Source organism: Bufo bufo, chromosome 6 (genome assembly GCF_905171765.1).
Source record: "Bufo bufo chromosome 6, aBufBuf1.1, whole genome shotgun sequence".
NCBI lineage: Eukaryota > Metazoa > Chordata > Amphibia > Anura > Bufonidae > Bufo > Bufo bufo.
In genome coordinates this window covers 346,241,144-346,262,495 of record NC_053394.1, presented here as the reverse complement: position 1 = coordinate 346,262,495, position 21,352 = coordinate 346,241,144, and the positions used below count along the sequence as shown (strand labels likewise).

General features: G+C 41.7%; 2 protein-coding genes across 5 annotated transcripts in view; one reads left to right on the top strand and one right to left on the bottom strand.

Moving 5' to 3' along the window:
• LOC121003831 (protein-glutamine gamma-glutamyltransferase E-like) overlaps positions 1-917 on the top strand; it is a 113,754-nt gene extending 112,837 nt beyond the window's left edge. Inside the window, exon 13 of the mRNA XM_040435747.1 lies at positions 523-917. Coding sequence (XP_040291681.1) covers positions 523-670 — 148 coding nt within the window. The 3' untranslated portion in view covers positions 671-917. The remainder of the gene's footprint in view (positions 1-522) is intronic.
• Positions 918-4,910: 3,993 nt separating this feature from the next.
• LOC121004148 (protein-glutamine gamma-glutamyltransferase E-like) overlaps positions 4,911-21,352 on the bottom strand; it is a 59,332-nt gene continuing 42,890 nt past the window's right edge. For 2 of the 4 annotated variants that reach the window (XM_040436283.1, XM_040436284.1), the window contains exons 11-14: positions 18,184-18,246; positions 14,132-14,289; positions 10,037-10,170; positions 4,911-6,034 (exon numbers count right to left, since the gene is read on the bottom strand). In XM_040436283.1, the coding sequence (XP_040292217.1) occupies positions 5,887-6,034; positions 10,037-10,170; positions 14,132-14,289; positions 18,184-18,246 (503 nt within the window). In that variant the 3' untranslated portion in view covers positions 4,911-5,886. The remainder of the gene's footprint in view (positions 6,035-10,036; positions 10,171-14,131; positions 14,290-18,183; positions 18,247-21,352) is intronic. The other 2 variants (XM_040436285.1, XM_040436286.1) reach the window with 1 other exon arrangement.

Genomic DNA, 21,352 nt, shown 5'->3' with positions numbered 1-21,352 from the left:
TGCCTGCCTGTGTGATCAGCTTTGTCTCTGTGCAGCCACGTATGATTGTGATGGCTGCTCTGAAAATTTATTAAGAAATTTATCTGCACAGAATCTTATAAATATTTATATTAAAAAAGGAAACTGGTGTTCAATGGTTCCTGCAGAATAAATCCCTTGCGCTGGGGCTTGTCAAAGAGTATGGCCAGATGGGACATCCAACACTCAGTGGAGACTCGGCCAAGGTACAGTCAAAAACCAATTGGCCATGTGTGCCACAGCTTTTAGGTATTACATTGTTAAAAACTGTATTACAGTAACTTGCTTGTTGTTAATGGTTCTTACAAAGCAGAGCGGCCATTAACGATAAGCCAGCAACTGCCTATTTTAACAATCCAAAACCAAACAACTGCGGATCGCATGGGTGTGTAGTTTTTGACTGCATTACAGTTCCAACTCCACTGGGCACCATTTACCCCATCTGACCATCTGACTGTACCTGAATAGACTGATTGCTAATGCTAATTTCTCTTCTCGTTTTAGCCTGCCATCTCTGAAGCCTGGAGAAAAAACAGAGGCTACCTTTTTAATCACTGCCTTCAAGACCGGCAGTAAAACATTGATTGCCACCTTCTCCTGTGATAAGATAAAGAATATTAAAAGCTATCACAACATTACTGTGGTTTCTTAATCCAATAGTACTAGTCCAGAATCTGCGTAGTCGTTACTGACCATGTCCTGACAACCTGGCCGTGTTACGAAGAAAACCTAGTAATAACGTCTACTTGTGATTCCTGATTCTTGTGCTCTCCAGTACTGTGTGCAATAAACATATTGTCACTATGAATTCTTATTGGACTGTACAGCTATGGTTAATTTGTTCTCACTGTGTTTTTTATCAAATGCTCTACCTCTTCAGTACTGTATAAATGTCATCAGTCATCGAAATGTGATTCTGATTATAGTAATTGTGTATATGGTTGAATAAATAGCTCATTACATGATACCATGTTTATTGTTATTATCTTATACCATGTTTATTGTCATTATTTTTGTTTCACTAAATTTTACTTGTACATTTTACTACTTAAAGGGTTTGTTGGGATAAAAAAAAACTACTTTATTTAAAAACAGTGTGACATGGGCTATGTCTAGTATGGTAGCTTAGCTCAATAAGCTTTGTCCTACCTAGCTTACTCTTGAGATTCTAGAGCACTGGACAGGCATACTAGATTTGAATATTTGTGACAATTGAGACCTGGAGGAAAGGGGTCCCAAATGCAGGAGAGAGAATATGCAAAGAGTCGGGGCAGTTTTAATTCAGAGTTGATCTTTGCTTGACAAACATCTCTTCTGATACACAGAAATTAATGCTTGGCGGGACAACCATTTGGCAGACTAATTCTACCCCCTGGTTTATCAAAGGCAATAGTGGGAGGGGGATCCTACCCACCTTACCATCTGGGCAGTGAGTTCACAGATCTTCCTGGGCCTGGTGTAGGTCATAGGTCTGTATATCAGCTTTTTGTCTTCACCTCTGGATTCAACCACAGATTCTCTACTGGTCTTGGGACCTAGTATGGGCAGGTGATGCCAGACACCCACACACCTCTGAGCCCTGGCAGTGGTAAAAATCCACCTGATCCCCTGGATGCAAGTTTTGGAGGGAGTATGGTTATAATGCTTCTTTACAGAACCTTGATTGACAAAGTAGTCCACACTGGTCATTTCTGATGAAAATGCCCCTTTCAATACTGAACCAGACTAAGGTTTCTTGACTCATATCCATGATGGCACCTCCATCCCAGGGATGCTGCAGCCAGGCTATTGGCTCAATCTGTTGGCAGGTCTTTTTCTGTGGAACTACCCTGAAGGACCTGTGCATTTCCTTGTGGCCAGCATGTGCTCAGCAATCTCCAATGCAAGATCAGCAGTGGGGACTGGTACTGGCTTTTCTGTTGACTTCCCTTCTTTTGAAAAGACTCCAAGAGCTGAAATTCATCACCCAAATAGTCATCAAGACACGATCTGTCTCACAGGCTGTGCAAATCACCAATGCAGATGCTTCCTGTCACTGTGTAGCTCTCTTCTGAGGCTGTGCAGGGTAAAATCTAAGATGATATTTGGGCCAGTATCCTGTTCATGCCAACAATTTCAAGTGGTACCTGGAGAAGGAAGCTGTTTGGGGCATAGCTGTTAAGTTGTTAAGCAACTTTCATGGTGGCCAGCACCATCTCCTCACCAGGGTGCTGACAAATAATAAAGATGACAGAGGCTTTGTTAATGTTGTTACTACTCTCTGGGATACAGTAGATGTTCCAGAGATGAAGGAGGGGAATTACACAGGTTGCAGGGGTAGTTTTAACTAACAGTTGACATTTACTTGACAAATGTTTCTTTTAATACAGGTTATGATACACTTGAATGCAGACAGAGATTACAATCTTTTGTACAGGTACAGAGATTTATAGATTTTAGGCAAACATCAACAGTTCACATCATATAGAAAGCCGGTCTTCTAACTCCTTTCTATTCTCTGCCCATGTTCTCCTTGGTAGAGGATACCCTGGACTCTTGTATGCTCCTCAGTCTGCAGCAGCTATTCTTTTGCCTATACTGAAATCTCCTTTAGGTTTTCTTCTGCTCCCAGGGTCATCCAGTAGGCCTCAGTTTTATTAGATTATCTGCTCCCTGTGTTCAGGATTCATGTGCTGCTTCTACTACGGGATGCCCTGGGTTTATACACAGTGAACCCCACCAATCTACTAACTTTATGTCCAACCCTAAGGTTTGGGCTAGGCGGCAACATGTGTCGTGCAACAAAAAGGGAGAAACTAAACTTCGACATTTTGCGTGACATTCATGGCGCACCAATGTTGTGCAACATTTTTGTAACGATAGTCAATGGTGTCACTCTGTGACATGCGACATGCTGCAACTGCGACAAGACAGTCGCTCAAAAATCCAACTTGTTATGTCACAGTCGTAGCATGTTGCAGTACAACACCATTGACTATATTTATAAATATAATTATAAAAAATATTTGACTTTTTGGCAACAAGTAGTCGTGCGACACATAACACTGTGTAGCCCTAGCCTAAATGTCACAGACACTTTTCTAGTTGGCGAGGTCCCACCCTCTGACTTAGCATATTTCTCAAACCAGACATTCTGCCATCTTCTATGCTTCTGAGGTGAAACATTTCATATTTTAAAACAGCACATTCCACGTCAATCCATTTAGTCAAGGCACAAATCACATAAAATTATAAAAAATATTAAATAATGCAATACCATATACAGGGGCAGATTGGGAACTCAAAGTGGCTCTGGAAAAAAGATTAGAAGTGGCTCCATGTTGTAGGCATAGCCAAACTGAAGGAATGGTCAAGCCAAGTAGGAGAGGTTAGCAAACTGTTAGGCACGGTCATAATGCTGGCTGGTGGGGTCAATGCAAGCAATAAACCCTTTCAGCAGACAAGTCTAATGTACAGGTAAGCAAGGCATGGCACTGATCGACAGGGCCAAAACAATAGAACTGCAGGTGCAGCACATACATCAGTTATGTAAATTTTTACATTTTTTGAACATTAACGTTGCAGTATAAGTGACATGATAACTTTGCTCTCTGGGTTAGGGCTCATGCCCATGGCCGTGCGCCGGCCGGGCCTGTGCTGCAGACCGCAAATTGCATGACTGTGGGGCAGCCGCACCCATTGACTTGAATGCCACTCCATTCATTCTCTGTAGCACTAGCAGAGGTAGCGTAGTGATATCCCATGTTTGTGCTTACATCCTATAGGGAACCTGTTGGAGAACCCCTATTCTCCCCATAACTGAGGTCCCTTTAACATACACAATGAAAAATACACGTACAAACTATGATAGCATTAGAGTCGTGTTTGTAAAATGCAAGGAACAAATGCAGCGCAGAGCTAAGTTTATTGTCATTTTGAATCATGGACTGTGATATTACAATATGCTAGTGGTAGATGTTCATAAAACAGAAAATAAACCCCCAGAGTTGCTCTGACTCGTTGATTTAATATTGTATGTTGTGGGTAGTTTCGAGTGAATCAAAGGACTTTGATCTGAATTTCAGGGAAAATTCGATTCACCGCAAAGCCAAATTTCCTGGCTGCCCATGCTCTAGTGTTTCGGTGCTCACATAGGTTTAGGGTGCAGGTCGAATGTCACACTGATAAAGTGTAAGGCTACTTTCACACTAGCGTTCGGAGCGGATCCGTCTGATGTTTCATCAGACGGATCCGCTCCGATAATGCAGACGTTCGCATCCGTTCAGAACGGATGCGTCTGCATTAAAACTTAGAAAATTTTCTAAGTGTGAAAGTTGTCTGAGCGGATCCGTTCAGACTTTACATTGAAAGTCAATGGGGACGGATCCGCTTGAAGATTGAGCCATATTGTGTCATCTTCAAGCGGATCCGTCCCCATTGACTTACATTGTAAGTCTGGACGGATCCGCTCGCCTCCGCACGGCCAGGCGGACACCCGAACACTGCAAGCAGCGTTCAGGTGTCCGCTCACTGAGCGGAGCGGAGGCTGAACGCTGGCAGGCGGATGCATTCTCAGTGGATCCGCCTCCACTGAGAATGCATTGGGGCCAGACGGATGCGTTCGGGGCCGCTCGTGAGCCCCTTCAAACGGTGCGCACGAGCGGACACCCGAACGCTAGTGTGAAAGTAGCCTAACAGGTAGTAGCTGTGAATTATTAAGTGGCTTACTGTGACGCAGAGGGTGTGGACATAATGTGCCCCTGAAAATTTGACTTAGGACTAGTGTTGAGCGAACTTCTGTTTTAAGTTCGGTGTCTAAAGTTCGGCTTCCGGTTAGCGAAGAATCCCGATATGGGATAGCGGAATCAATAATGGCCGATTATTGATTCCGCTACCACGGACCACAACGGAATTCGGAATCCATATCGGGATTCTCCGCTAACCGGAAGCCGAACTTTAGACGCCGAACTTAAAACAGAAGTTCGCTTAACACTACTTAGGACTACTACAACAACGCATGTTACTACAACAACGCATGAACTTCACTGCAGGGGAACCACCAGGCTACTAACTCTTGCAGTAGTCGCTGTTAAGTGACAAATGACTCAGTCAGGTAAAAAAAAAAAAGACATCAGTACATGGCAGAAAGAGCATTCTCGGAGGGTAAGCTGAGGTCAGGACAGGCAAAGAATGTGTAGTATGGAAGTCAGTACACTTTTGCAGGTGTTGACAAACTAGGAACCATATATACCACAGAGAAGGCTGCCTTGGATGGAAACAAATTAGGAAGGGTGTGCACTGACCCTTTAAGACCTGGAGAAAGCATGAATGCCCTAATGAAGAGAGCAGCAGGAAGGAGGCAGGGACAGCTTGCAGTTGAAGACAGTGTGGAGCGCAGAAGTACCCGATGGTAGCAGTGAGAAATCACTCATGCACACTACCGTATAACATTAATAGCTTACAAATGGATGGTTTGATCATATTTCATATAGAATTCAAAAAGAAAATTTGGCATGTTCCAGTGTATAGTATGGAGGCAGCAAAATGTGGTGAAGTGGACCTCTAAGCCTGTAGTAATGAATCTTTTTTCACTGCACTACTGCAAGGATTGCGTGATTAAAATGCCATTATGTTTTATTTTTCATCTTGAGAAGCCCTGGTGTTTGAGAATGAATGATCCCATGGTGCACAGTATCAGTCACTCCAGAAAAAAACAAAAAAACTTTTTAAAATGTTTATAAAAGAAAACTTAGAAAAACTATATTCTCTATATAAAAAGCAGATGAGTAAGATCTTTAAAATTGACGTGTATAATTTTGTGACTGTGCTGTAAAATGCAAGTCCTGATCTGGAATAACATATGAGAACACAACATCTGGGAAAAAACTATTATGACTTCACATCAATGGTTAGGAAGCCCTTGACGTCAATAAACCTATCACATGTGAAGTTCACCAGCAGCTTCTTTTGTCCAGACACATAAGGTTCGATGTCCAAAGTAATCTTCATTGTCTGGTCAGGTTCCACAACATCAAAACTGTAGAAACAGAACATTGTTATTATTATTTTATTCGGTCAAGAACACCATGAAAGGTTTTTTTTGGGAGTAGAATGTTGATGACCTATCCTCAGGGCAGGTCAACAATATCTGATCAGTGCCGGTCAAACTCCCGGCACTAATTAGGCTACTTTCCCACTTGCATTTTGTGTGGATCCGTTCAGATAATACAACCGTCTGCATCCGTTCAGGACGGATTCGTTTCTATTATCTTTAACATAGCTAAGACGGATCCATCTTGAACACCATTGAAAGTCAATGGAGGAAGGATCCGTTTTTTTATTGTGCCAGATTGTGTCAGTAAAAACGGATCCGTCCCCATTGACTTAGGCCTCCTGCACACGAACGTGTGCTGCCCGTTGCCGTATTGTGGACCGCATTTACGGATCCGCAATACATGGGCGCCGTTCAGTGGGAATTCCGCATGACGGATGCAAACCCATTCACTTCAATGGCTCCGCAAATGAGAGATGCGGAATGGTGCGGAACGGAAACACTACGGAGTGCTTCCGTGGGGTTTCATCCCATGCTTCCGTTCCGCAAAAAGATAGAACATGTCCAATCTTTTTGCAGAACAGGTGGATCGCTGACCCACTAAAGTGAATGGGTCCAGGATCCGCTGCAGCTGCCCCACGGTCGTTGTTCGCGCATTGCGGCCCGCAATTTGCGGGCCGCAGCACGGCCACGGGGCACACATGTTCGTGTGCAGGAGGCCTTACATTGTGTACCAGGACGGATCTGTTTGGCTCAGTTTCATCAGATGGACACCAAAATGCTGCAAGCAGCGTTTTGGTATCCGCCTCCAAAGCGGAATGGAGACTGAACTGATGCAAACTGATGTATTCTGAGCGGATCCTTTTCCATTCAGAATGCATTGGGGCAAAACTGATCCGTTTTGGACCGCTTGTGAGAGCCCTGAACGGATCTCACAAACGGAAAGCCAAAACGCGAGTGTGAAAGTAGGCTTAGATATTTGAAGACGCTGCACAGATGTAGTGAGCTCTGTGGCCTCCTCACAGCATACTGAGCGCAGTGCCATACATTGTATAGTGGTTCTGCTTGGCATTTGAGGCCAGGCCTATTCAATTGAATGGGACTGAGCTGCTCCTAGGCCACATGATTGATGAAAGTGGTGTCACTGGCCTAAGAGGCTGCAGCGTTCACTGGATAGCTGCGGCCTCTTCAAACAGCTGATCAGAGGGGGTGCTGGGAGTTGGACCTCCATTTATCTGATATTGGTGACCTGTCCTGAGGAAAGGTAATCGCTATCGAATTCCCCAAAAAACCCTTTAACCATTCTGGCTAAACATCCTTGTTATTTCAGTAAAGCAGATAAGTTCCTTCTCAAGATTTCTGTTGCCGCCTAGTTCCATATCCAATATTTTTCCAGTCCTGATGTAGATTACATTGTCAAAAATCCTATCAAAATAGGCAGAATTTGCAACACTTGTCCAGATACCCTATTAGGCACGCATGTAATGCTATATTTTCCATGTAGTGGCCGCTGTAGGAGGAATACATAACAAGATGCAGCATCCTCAGCCATGACAACTGATCGATGGTGGTTACAGAAGCCATCAGCTCTAGCTCCTTTGTTAAATGGGGTATTCAGCCTGAGAATGAAAATTGCATAAAGTCTAAGGCCACTCTCACACAGACAGTGTCTGATCAGTGATATCCATCACTGATCATGAGTTAAAATCACGAGTGAAGCCTACAAAGATAGATAAAGTATAATAGAAAGATTTGCAACTGTTCTTCATTTTTGACCCATTCCTGTTCTTGTCTCACAATCACTGATTAAACATTGACCAAACATTGACTGTGTGAAAGTGAAAGTCATAGAGTAGCCTGGTGCCGTGACTCAACTGCAGCCACCCTATCAGAAAGCCTAATGGGCGAGAGTCCATGATGTCTTACAGGCAGCATTAAGCATTTCAGTTGCAATTACTAGACTGCCACTAAGGCAATAATGTCACAGGTCCAGCCACCAGACATGACCACCACCTGCTCTTGTGGAGATCAACATAGAAACCTTCTATTGCAGGCCAGAATTATATGACAATATCATTTTGCAATATCATTTCAAAATATATTCCTGTGGGATCACATGGTATGGTTTGTGTACATGCATGTTCACAATATCATGATTGCAAGAATTTCTGAATTGAAATTTCTGTGACAATTTCATTAAAACAATTGAATACCTCCCAACACATAATACCATTGCAGGCAGCTAATTGCATGCAGGTTTGGGCTGTAATCTCAACTGAGATATTTCCAACACATCATCAAGGTGTCCTGGTCTTAGAGAAGCGCTTGTAGCATGTATTACTCCAGATGGCAGTAGTTTTGGAGCGTGCAGTGATTCAGTGTGTACTGTAAGTACTGGCAGAAACTTTCTCTAAATGTTACAGATTTAATTCCCATTAAGGACCATGATTAGGACCCAGGATTTATTTTTGCACTTTTTTAGACCTTCGCTTAGTCGTGCAAATAAGGCAGGCAAGGAGTGTGATCTGTGAAACATGCTCCATGTGACTGCCTCATTTCCTTGGACTCAGCCAAATTCACTTCATCATAGTGATCTACTGTATAATGCTACGAGTTCCAGACTGAACGTCGGTCTTCGGTGAGCACACGACAGTAGACCCACAGTCAGAAAGGAATTCACAGCATGACAGATCATTCTGGTGCAGTGGGCTCGGCTCAGACAGTCGCCTCGGGAAATGCAGGTAGAGTTTTTCATGGACCACACTTGCCCATCTAAAAGCATCTTTGGTGTAATGCTGCATCACAAACATTACCAGTCTTGGCTGTGTCTTGAATTGTATTCAACTTGTAAAGAAACCGCAGCACTCTCTTGTCTTCAATATCCAAAGGTTTATTCACCAATACAGTGCGACGTTTCGACCTGTGTGGTCTTTCTTGAGAAAGACCACACAGGTCGAAACGTCGCACTGTATTGATGAATAAACCTTTGGATATTGAAGACAAGAGAGAAGACCACACAGGTCGAAACGTCGCACTGTTTCGGTGAATAAACCTTTGGATATTGAAGACAAGAGAGAAGACCACACAGGTCGAAACGTCTCACTGTATTGGTGAATGAACCTTTGGATATTGAAGACAAGAGAGTGCTGCGGTTTATCCATGTTTGGGGGAGCTCTGGACTGGCTCCCAACACGGCTGGCACCACCACATTAAGGAACGGTATTTATCTTTTTCCGTTGTGCTGCTACACTTCGTTTTTTCTATTGAATTGTATTCAAGTGACTGTGGCTGAACTGCAATACCAGATACAACCCATGGACCAAAGTGCTCCTGCTCTGAAAAAGAAAACTGACTTATTTTCTCATCTTGAGCAACCACTATTAATTCATGGATAAGTAAATAAGGTTTCTTTCAGACAAGCTTTTCCTGGGTGGAATTCAAGCTCCGTGTGTGTGTGTGTGTGTGTGTGCGTGATTTCCTGCTATAGACACTGCTCGTTTCACAGGAGCACACGGCATTATAATGATTTATAAAGCTGTGTGTCTCTGTCTGACCTTGCAACTACTGAACTATACTGACATAATGATGTCAGCATAATTATGTAGAAGTAGGGTCATGCAGAGACACACAGCTTTATAAATTATTATAATGCCATGTGCTAATGCGAAACAAGCTGTGTCCATAAAAGGAAATCACACACGGAGCATGATATCCGCACAGGACAAGCTCATCTGAAATTAGCCTAACAGTGCAGAGCAATCAGGGACAGTTACTAAACCTAGAAATGGGAAAACATTCAGGGGCTATAACACATTGACAGTCGTAGGCACATGTGGGTTACCGCTAATTGCCACGCAGCACCTGTACTTGCTGTGGTTGTAAGTGCAAGTGCAATTAGCAGTAATCAGCATTCACCAAGTCTCTGCTGTGTGTGTAATACCACCATTTGGTTCCATACTCATAGTACTGCGGTAGCACAATACCTACCTTTTCTTTACTTCATCTTTTGTTAGCCCACTGCCCTCACATGTCAGCACACAGTTTTTCACATGAGTAGCTAACGGATTAGTAAATGTGACCTCTATAGTCATTGGTTTTCCCAGCACAGCTGGCCCCAGCGCCTGAAAAAGTAAAATAGGAGTTATACAGAAATTATGTATGTTTTGTCTATACACTGTTTTATTATTTTTGATATATACTGTTAGTGATGAGCGGCAGGGGTCATATTCGAATTCGCAATATTTCGTGAATATTTTGTAGAATATTCGGCAAATATTCGCGAATTCGAATATTTGTTATATTCTACATTATTTTACTTGAAAAAACGGCAATGTAATGATCGCGTAATATGCGAATATTACGCAATCAATACAGGCGTGGGTAAAAAACGAATATATAGCACTATAGAATATACTGCTATATATTAGTTTTTTTGAATATTTGTCATTTTTTACCCTTTTGAAGTTATGATTCCTCCCTGCTTAAGTTGCATGTCAAGAAACTTAAGCAGGGAGGAATCATGACTTCAGATGGAAAAAAAATGACAAATATTCGAAAAAAAATGAATATACGGTATAGCACTATATTGAATATAATGCTATATATTAGTTTTTTAGAATATTCGTAATTTTTTTCCATCTGAAGTCATGATTTCTCTCTGCTGAAATTGCTTGACAAGCAACTTAGGCAGAGAGGAATCATAACTTCAGATGGAAAAAAATTACGAATATTCTAAAAAACGAATATATAGCACTATATTCTATAGTACTATATATTCGTTTTTGACCCACACCTGTATTGATCGTGTAATATTCGCATATTACGCGATCATTGCATTGCTGATTTTTCGAGTAAAAAAAAAGACGAATATTTGAAAAACTAATATATAGCACTACATTCAAAATATTTGCGAATTCTCGAAGTTGTGATATTCGCGATAAATATTCGTAATATTCGCGCTCAACACTTTATACTGTAACTGCATACATAAAAGGATTGGGACACAGATTACGAGTACAGATGCTTTTATGACATCCCATTCTAAATCCATACACATTAAAATGGAGTTGGTAGCTACAAGATTTTGGAGTGTGTCTGTGGGAATTTTGCCCGTTCACCCAGATGAACATTTGTGAGGTCAGACACTGATGTTGGATGAGATGGTCTGGCCCACAATCTCGGGACTGTCTCTAAAAATCAGGGACAGCCCCTGCTGATTCGGGACAGTTGGTAACTATGCTAACCATGTCTTTTGAGCACAGACATGCTAGAACAGAAATGGGCCTTCTTCAAGCTGTTCCCACAAAGTTGGAACCATACATGTCTTGGTACGCTGAAGCATTAAGATTTCCCTTCACTGGAGCTAAGGGGCCTAGGAAAACTACTGATAAGAAACCCCATAACATAATCTCTCTTCAACCAAACTTTACAGTTGGCACAATGCAGTCAAGTAGGTATCATTCTCCTGGTATATTCACCAAACCCAGACTCATCCATCATATAGAAGTGTGATTCCTTACTCCACAGAACCTGTCTCCACTCCTTTGATAGATCCTTGTACTTTACATAAACAAGTTGTACGTTCACACCTAATTGTTATCCCATTGATTGAAAACACTTGACTAATTTCACCTTCAAATTGTCTACTGATCCTAAGGGTGCAACCACATGGTCAGGTGTCTGCATGCAGAGCTTAGACTGGATTGAAAAAAAAATTGCAACAAATACAGTGGAATAAATGGAAATTGGGGGTGCACTGCTAACAGACCAACCCAATGTCTGGTATATGTGGAAAATAAAAGAAAATTAAAAGATAGCACCCTGCCCCCTTAACAGTGACCTCCACAGCCCCCCACCTCTTAACCCTAACCCCCCCCCCCCACAGTGCCCCGCCTCCTTAAAATGTGACCTCTACAGCAGCCCACCCCCTTAACTTTGACCTTTACAGCAGACTGCCCCTTTAAGCTGTCTTATACTAAGAATGTAATTTGTTGCCTATAGCAACCAATCAGAGCTCATATTGTTGACCTGTAGCAAAATGGAAGCTGAGCTGTGATTGGTTTCTATATGCAACCTGATGAATATCCAGGCTAACTACCACAGCATCCAACAGACATTGGCTCCTGGAGTTTGGCGGTTAGGTTACTAAGCTAATTTTCGGCAAATAATTGGAAAGTGCGGTGTGAACATTTCCACTCAAAACATAGTCTATGACAATCCCCCAGTCACAGGAGGTAGCTCTGCAAAATTTCGTGATTGTAAATGCAACAGTGCGGATTCCTTTAGGGGACATACACACATACATACATACATACATACATACATACATACACTCAGCTTTATATAATTACTAGCAGAAGGACCCGGCTTCGCAAGTGTATATCTCATATATTTCATTTAATGTTTGTATGTTTCGTTAAAAGATATCGACAGTATCCACTATAACAGTGACATCTACAGTACCCCACCCCTTTAACAGTGACCTCCACAGCAGTCTGCCCCCTTAACAGTAACATGCACAGCACCCTCCCCTTTAACAGTGACCTTCACAGCAGCGCTCTTTTATTAGTGACCTCCACAGTACCCCGTCTCGTTAACAGTGATTTCCACAATAAACGTCCCCCTTAACAGTGACCTCTACAGAGCTCTGTTCCCTTAAAATGTGACCTCCAACACCCTGCCCCCTTATCAGTGACCTCCACAGCAACCCGCCCCTTTAACAGTGACCTCAACAGCATCCTGCCCTCTTAACAGTGACCTCCACAGCAGCCGCCCCTTTAACAGTGACCCCCACAGAGGCCGCCCCTCTATTAGTGACCTCCACAGTACCCCATCTCCTTAACAGTGATCTCCACAACATCCCGTCCCCTTAACAGTGACCTCCACAGCAGTCCGCCCCTTTAACAGTGACCTCCACAGTGGCCGCCCCTCTATTAGTGACCTTCACAGTACCCCATCTCCTTAACAGTGATTTCCACAACATTCTGTCCCCTTAACAGTGGTCTCTACAGCAATCTGTCCCTTAAGACTGACCTCCATAGCGGACCATTCCCCTAACTGTGACCTCCACAGCAGCCTGCCCCTAGAGTGGCCAGAGGTCTGGTTTTAGGCTGGACAGTCTGTTTTTTAGACTCCCTGTCCTCCGTCCAGCGCACGGCCTGGAAGGACACAAGGATGTTATTTTAAACAGCTCACTCTCAGACAGCAGCACTGTGCTGTCTGAGCGTGAGCTGCAGGGAGAAAGTCACCCTCCCTCCCACCCCTGCAGCTGACAGAAGCTGATTTTTACCTTCATTTTTTCAATCCCCATTGGCTGCTGAGTGTAAGGGGCGTGGCTTAGCAGGGCCTGGGGTAGGGGTTTTTAAGTCCATCTTTTGAGGGTGGCCTGAATGGCCACCCTACCTGCCCCCTGAACTGTGATTTCAACAGCACTCCGCTCCCTTAACAGTGTCACCCATAGCTCCCTGCCCCTTTAAAGCTGACCTGCAGAGGTGAAAAATATTGGCTGGGTTCTTATGGAAACCTGGTGTAAAACTGTGTGTATGTGGAGACTAAGGGCCTGCGAGCTTCTATTGGCTGATAAGGGACATGTGACCATATGTATGGCAGTTAGGATATGAAGAGAAAAGTCTGCAGGCTTTTATTGGCTAATGTAGGTCATGTGATGTGCCATATTTGCATTTTTGGGGAATATCTCAGGAACAGTACGTGCTAGAGAGCTGAGACCGGTCCTACAACCTTCCCAGACACCTGATGTACCTATGTGCCAAATTTCATGATTGTAAGTGCGACTGTGCGGATTCCTTTAGCGGACATACACACACATACATACACTCAGATTTATATATTAGATAACACATCAGCAGGGCCCTTGCTGTTAATCATTAATAATTAATACAAAAAATACATATGCATAAAACAATTCATGATTTGTTCATAAAACACTCATTGTGCAATATATCATATCAGTGAAATATTTAGCCCAACACTGTCCTCTGTTTCCTACGGTAGGTAGTCAATGCTGAGTGAACTGATTACACTTGATGAAATAATATATAGCAAGTCACAGATCAGTTACGTTACCTTAGTTATGAGTTGTGGTTTCGTCAAGACAATGTAATTTTCTACAACCAGATCACCCCAGTCTTCAACCTTACATACAGCCGTCACATTAATCGTATTATCTGTAGTTAAGACCTTTTCATATTGGGAGTAGGCAATCTTTATAGGGATTTCTTTCTCTGTGAAGGAAGAAAGGGATGCAAATGAGTGTATAGCCTAAAAGTTTCCTCATTACGATTAAGGCACTCTCTCCCCAGGGAGAGATAGTCCCCCCCCCCCCCCCCCCCCACACACACCACACACACCACACACACACACACACACAAATCTGTTAAGGAAGAAATCATTGGTGTTTTTGATATTTTTGTAAATCATATGCATATGACATTGGTTGCTCTAGCCCAATCATTGAATACAGATCATTATTATAAATGTAGTTATTTAATGTAAATTCTCTTTGTGCAGACTTAGGCCGCATGCACATGGCTGTATTACGGCTCTGTATTTAGCTGTAATGGGGCTGCCATATATGTGCATGAGGCCTCTACTGTTCCAGTGTATGCCTGCAGTTACATATGGAGGCATGCAGGTTCAGACAGAAAAAATGCATCTCTATACATATGAAGGTATTCTGCCCTAGGTCATCACCAGTAGGTCATCTTGAGGATCATGGCTGTAGCTTGTCCATATAGGTATCTCTAAACATCAAATATTTATATGTATAATTATTAAATACCTCAATTACTTTGTAGAATTATGGACAACATGTATAGGTATCTTCAAGGACTTGGGACTGGAGTAAAGTATATAGGGTCCTAAAGATCAAGCATTTGTAATTCTAATTAATGGTCCTCAATGTGGTGCACAATTATAGGGGTTGAATCCCTGTCCTACACACCGTCTTCTCTTTGACTCTTTGATGACATGTGCTGTACAGTCGTGGCCAAAAGTTTTGAGAATTATATAAATATTGGAAATTGGAAAAGTTGCTGCTTAAGTTTTTATAATAGCAATTTGCATATACTCCAGAATGTTATGAAGAGTGATCAGATGAATTGCATAGTCCTTCTTTGCCATGAAAATTAACTTAATCCCAAAAAAAACTTTCCACTGCATTTCATTGCTGTCATTAAAGGACCTGCTGAGATCATTTCAGTAATCGTCTTGTTAACTCAGGTGAGAATGTTGACGAGCACAAGGCTGGAGATCATTATGTCAGGCTGATTGGGTTAAAATGGCAGACTTGACATGTTAAAAGGAGGATGATGCTTGAAATCATTGTTCTTCCATTGTTAACCATGGTGACCTGCAAAGAAACGCGTGCAGCCATCATTGTGTTGCATAAAAATGGCTTCACAGGCAAGGATATTGTGGCTACTAAGATTGCACCTCAATCAACAATTTATAGGATCATCAAGAACTTAAAGGAAAGAGGTTCAATTCTTGTTAAGAAGGCTTCAGGTCGTCCAAGAAAGTCCAGCAAGCGCCAGGATCGTCTCCTAAAGAGGATTCAGCTGCGGGATCGAAGTGCCACCAGTGCAGAGCTTGCTCAGGAATGGCAGCAGGTGTGAGCGCATCTGCACGCACAGTGAGGCAAAGACTTTTGGAAGATGGCCTGGTGTCAAGAAGGGCAGCAAAGAAGCCACTTCTCTCCAAAAAAAACATCACAGATTGATCTTCTGCAGAAAGTTTGGTGAATGGACTGCTGAGGACTGGGGCAAAGTCATATTCTCCGATGAAGCCTCTTTCCGATTGTTTGGGGCATCTGGAAAAAGGCTTGTCCGGAGAAGAAAAGGTGAGCGCTACCATCAGTCCTGTGTCATGCCAACAGTAAAGCATCCTGAGACCATTCATGTGTGGGGTTGCTTCTCATTCAAGGGAGTGGGCTCAGTCACAATTTTGCCCAAAAAACACAGCCATGAATAAAGAATGGTACCAAAACGCCCTCCAACAGCAACTTCTTCCAACAATCCAACAACAGTTTGGTGAAGAACTGCATTTTCCAGCACGATGGAGCACCGTGCCATAAGGCAAAAGTGATAACTAAGTGGCCTCGGGGACCAAAACATTGACATTTTGGGTCCATGGCCTCGAAACTCCCCAGATCTTAATCCCATTGAGAACTTGTGGTCAATCCTCAAGAGGCGGGTTGACAAACAAAAACCCACAAATTCTGACAAACTCCAAGAAGTGATTATGAAAGAATGGGTTGCTATCAGTCAGGAATTGTCCCAGAAGTTGATTGAGAGCATGCCCAGTCGAATTGCAGAGGTCCTGAAAAAGAAGGCCCAACACTGCAAATACTGAGTCTTTGCATAAATGTCATGTAATTGTCGATAAAAGCCTTTGAAACGTATGAAGTGCGTGTAATTATATTTCACTATATCACAGAAACAACTGAAACAAAGATCTAAAAGCAGTTTAGCAGCAAACTTTGTGAAAGCTAATATTTGTGTCATTCTCAAAACTTTTGGCCACGACTGTACACTTAGGGGCATAAATGTACAGAGCGGGGATGAAGCAGTAATGCTCTTCAGCCATTGGAGGGATCAGAGATAACATAGATCCATTGACTTAAGCAATATAACCCCCAATGACCATGGCATTTAAGGAGTGAGATGGATGGGGCTCCCTCTGTCACCCTATTGGAGCACCTATCATTGTAGGGAGCCAACTGGTTGTCATGGCATCCACACCCCTAATGAAAGCGCTCAGGTCTACCATCTTTGTATAAAATACTTTATTTAATAAAAAGGTATGCAAGGTTGGTAATAGTGAGCAGTAACTTATTAAAATGGTGTTGTTTTACCTAGCCTCTTAAAGCCAACCTGGATTAAAATTCCCCTTCATTTCCCCTTCATTTCCACTGAGTCACTTTTACATTTCATCACTCATTTGTCAGCTGCACACACCATAGGGCTCGTGCACTCTGTTGAGATTGCCTTCGAATTGTACTGAGTGGTAATACGACACCCATCGATGCCTGTATGCCCACATACCCCTAATTTTGCCTCTGTCTTTTATAGGATGCTAGACTAAGGCTACTTTCACACTAGCGTTTTTGCTGGATTCGGCAGGGTTGTCATGTTCAGGGTTGAAAACGGATCAGTCTCCATTGACTTGCATTTGAGGTCATGCCAGATCCGTCTTGCTCTGCATCCCAGGATGGAAAGCAAACTACAACATGTTGCGGTTTGCTCTCCGGTCTGGGAACGCAACTAAATGGAACAGAATGCATTTTAGAGCACTCCGTTATGTTCAGTTCAGTTTTGTCCCCATGACGATGAATGGGGACAAAACTGAAGCGTTTTTTTCTAGTATTGAGCCCCTATGATGGATCTCAATAACGGAAAACTAAAACGCTAGTGTGAAAGTAGCCTAAGAAGGGAGAATATCTCAATATGCCTTACAGAACCACCATCTGTCTCTATTTTAGGTAGATAAATCGGAGGTTGCCTCATTTGCCTGTTGTCTAAACTTGTCTGTTCTTATTTGGCACAGGATTTGTGTAGAGAAAGGATAATTCCACAAGAAAAAAATACTATCATAGATAGTCAAAGGGGAAATACTTCCAAAGTCATTTTTTCAGGTGGCATATAGAAATGTCAAAAAGAGGACATTGGAGACGGTCTATGGAGGATAACTGCCAAAAAGGGCCTTTGTGCTCTGTAGAGCAGTTGAGCCCTTTTATAGTTGATCATCATAAACCACTGACACAACTTCAAAACTGGTGCAAAGCAAAATTGGCTAAGTTGCCTATATCAACCAATCAGATTACACTTCCAAAGAAGCTCTGAAAAATGATAGGTAGAATCTGATTGGTTGCTATGGGCAGCTAAAAAAAGTTTTCTTTATGCCAGTTCTGATAAATCTCTCCCAGTGAGTTGGATATTTCCCCTTTAAGGTCCCATGAGAAGTGATTGGTCAGAACAGTGGATCACAATAGACATGCAATTAATAGTTTTTGGTTGATTGATTCTACTCATCCAGTACATTATCTCATGTGTTGGATGTAGATTTAATTTTTGGAGTATTTTCATTTTATATGTAATTTATTGACTGAATAGACTTACCAAACTTTTTTTTCCGTTTGCTTGGAATACAGGATATACAAGCGGGTCCAGCCCGCCCATTACCTATTACAGGACAAGGAAGTTAATTACAGCAATATCAGCTTGGAATTGCTCTTTTTACTGTGCGCTCTACTTTTAAATGTGATCAAAAATTACAAAAACAGTACAATGGCATAGATTTCCTGCACAGGCTTTAATAATACAATTTATATGCTGCCTTCTGACCAAAGGAAGTGAAAATGTCAGTAATAGGTTTATTTTCTGGTTCCTTAATGTCTACAGGCAGCACCTGCAAGTGGACTAAAGTACTGTACAGTAAGTAGGATATTGGTCCTTTTGCTGGGTCTTGTTCAGTAAGTCTTCATAGATTTTAGACATGACCTGTTGGGTTAATCCTAAGATCATATTGTTTACCCTTTTCACTGATATTCATGGACGAACGGTAATTGTGAAGAAAAGATGTTCTACATTTTTAGAGATGTGGTTCTCCGATCACCGATTGCTCTCATCTTGATGCTGGTAATAGGCGTAAAATGTTATTTCTTTCACCCAATGAAAGCTCCTCCAGTTCTAGCTAAAGATCATCGCTGTGAGTTAGTGGAAAGGTGTAAAGATATATTGCTTGAAATACAGCTTGGAAATATTAGTTGCTTGGTTAAGTTCCCAAGAAGCCGTGAAAAACACACATTAAGTGCCAGAAGTTCATTGAAGAAGCAAGCTAATAACTTCTAGAGTTAGCCAAACTATTCTAACACACCTCAAAATCAAGGATCAAAAGACACAATTTACCTTGGCTTGAAAGATGCACAATTCTTGATCCATATGTTTTCCTTTGATTTCCCAAAAATTTTATACATCTGTTAAACGAGTATGTTGTCCCACTTTGTGCACTAAGCATAATTCATCAATGTAGATGCCAAAATAAAAAACTTCAAAGCTGCTGGATGCTGGAGGCACACAATCTTTGTTGTTCTATGGCTGGCCATAAACAGTAGAGGAAAGTTGGTGAAGAAGATTAATGAATCAGACGATATGATGTGTGTGGCATCAGCCCCAACAGTTCCATTATTGCAGATAATGGAGAAGGGCATCTCGGTATACATTATCCTTTGTTTCCTAAAACAGTAAGTAGCTGAAGACTCTGGCAGCTGCATATTCACCTTCCCTACTGAAATAATAAAGTACTCTCAACTGAGCCAAGTATGAATTTTTACTGAGGAGTTGGGAGAGATTGCTTTTGGATGAGCTGTGCACGGTGTATGGCTTGTCTGATCCACTGGAGTCTGAACCTTCTCGTGTTTTATCTTTCTCTGTTCTTGAGAGCAAAATTTTCTAATGCTACACAAATTGCAACAAAAAATAATTTGTATACTGTATGGGAAAAGACTGTGCCTGCTATCCATGGGAATTCACAGAGGAATAGTTCAAGGGGTCCCAAGGTAGCAATTACACTCAGACCCTGGTGCCTTGAAAAGGGGGGGGCACAAAGTTACCTCTGCAACGTAAAAAGACAATAGTATTATAAATGGTATGTGGTAGGTGGGGGCCTGTGATTTTGCAATGAAAGCTAGGATTTTATTAATTATCTACATTATTTAATGAAAAAACCTGCCTCATACAATGTCTCTAAAGACATCTAAAATCTTACATATACAGTTTACTTCATAATGTGAATCTTATCACTAGTTCGAAAGCAAACCATTTTTGATGACCTGGATCACGACATATCCCAGTAGCATCAATGACTTCTTCTGTACGAGGAAGATTGTGATTATAAAGTCAACTGGTGTTACACATATACACTACTTAAAAAGGGTTGTCCCACAAAAAAATATTCAACATTTTTCAAACTAGCACTAGATCTGATTACTTTTGTAATTGTATGCAATTAAAACTTTTGTTATTCAATAAAATGTATCTGTGTAGAGTCAACTGCTGCTCATTTCTCTGTCCACCTCTGTAACATCGCTGAGGTGGACGCACATACTCAGTTCCATCCTTCAGCTGCCACCATCTGTATCTTCTCTGAGAAGCTGTGACAGCTACAGGGAAAGAGCTGCAGCAAAAAGGACACAAACCTTTAACTGCAGCAGTAAGGACACTCATCTTGAAATATATCTAACAGAACAATTGGAGCATTGAATGGGAACAGTTTGGAGTCCATGTGAGGTATAGCTCTGTTTAAAGGTTTGAAATATAATTTTCATGTACTATATTATGTCTGATTTTTATGTTTTACATTAATCATAGGATATCCACTTTAATGAAAAACAATTTGGTCATCCAACAGATTTTCAAGCGATTGATATTGTATCTTGTAGATTTTCTTCACCACCAAATAGCCTTGGATCGGATTCTTGATACAGACACATAACATAAAATACCCACTGGTACATTTCTTTCATTTTTTAGGGTCCTGGTAAGGCTGAAGTCTTAAGAATATCCTTTAGTGTGGAGACTTTGCTTATTTTATCCAAATATTGTGTCCAAAGATATATGTTATCACATATTACAGTAATGTGAAAACAGCACAAAATCTTACCTGGAAGTCTTTTATTTTTATTCTTGTTTTGCCACTTTTAGTTCATGATTCCTGATTGTTTCCAGTTTAGGTTTTGTTTTCTCAGTGATATCATATTTTTTCTTGCTCCTTCAGTTATATACAGTACTTGTCCATGTCCCAAGTACTGCAGCTCATAAAGAAATTGTGTATTCCACACAAGACATTCTTGTCTAATTTAAGACTTTTGATTAATCATGGTGGAGGGGTCATGTTTGGATTTGTATGGTGTATGGTGATAACTTTATGGCAGCAGATAATACACTTTTATGTGCTTTCTTAAGACATTAAGGAAACCCGTTGCTTTTCTTTTCCAATGTTCAGAATGACATATTAGTTGTCTTTAAGATTTGAGCATTCATCTCTTAAAGGGCACCTGTCAGTAGGGTCAACTATATTTAAACCAGATGTACTGCCTTGTAAGGCTAATCCTGCTGGTTAAAATGACACCTGTCCTGTGAAAATCAGTTATGATGTTCCCAATAAAAAGGACTTTTAATCCTTATGCAAATGAGGGTTTTAGTGCAGTGAGGGGTGTGTCCTGGTCCCTTGCTCATCATCTTTCCAGTGCTGACCACACCCCTTTGTGTATTGAAGCTCTCACTTGCA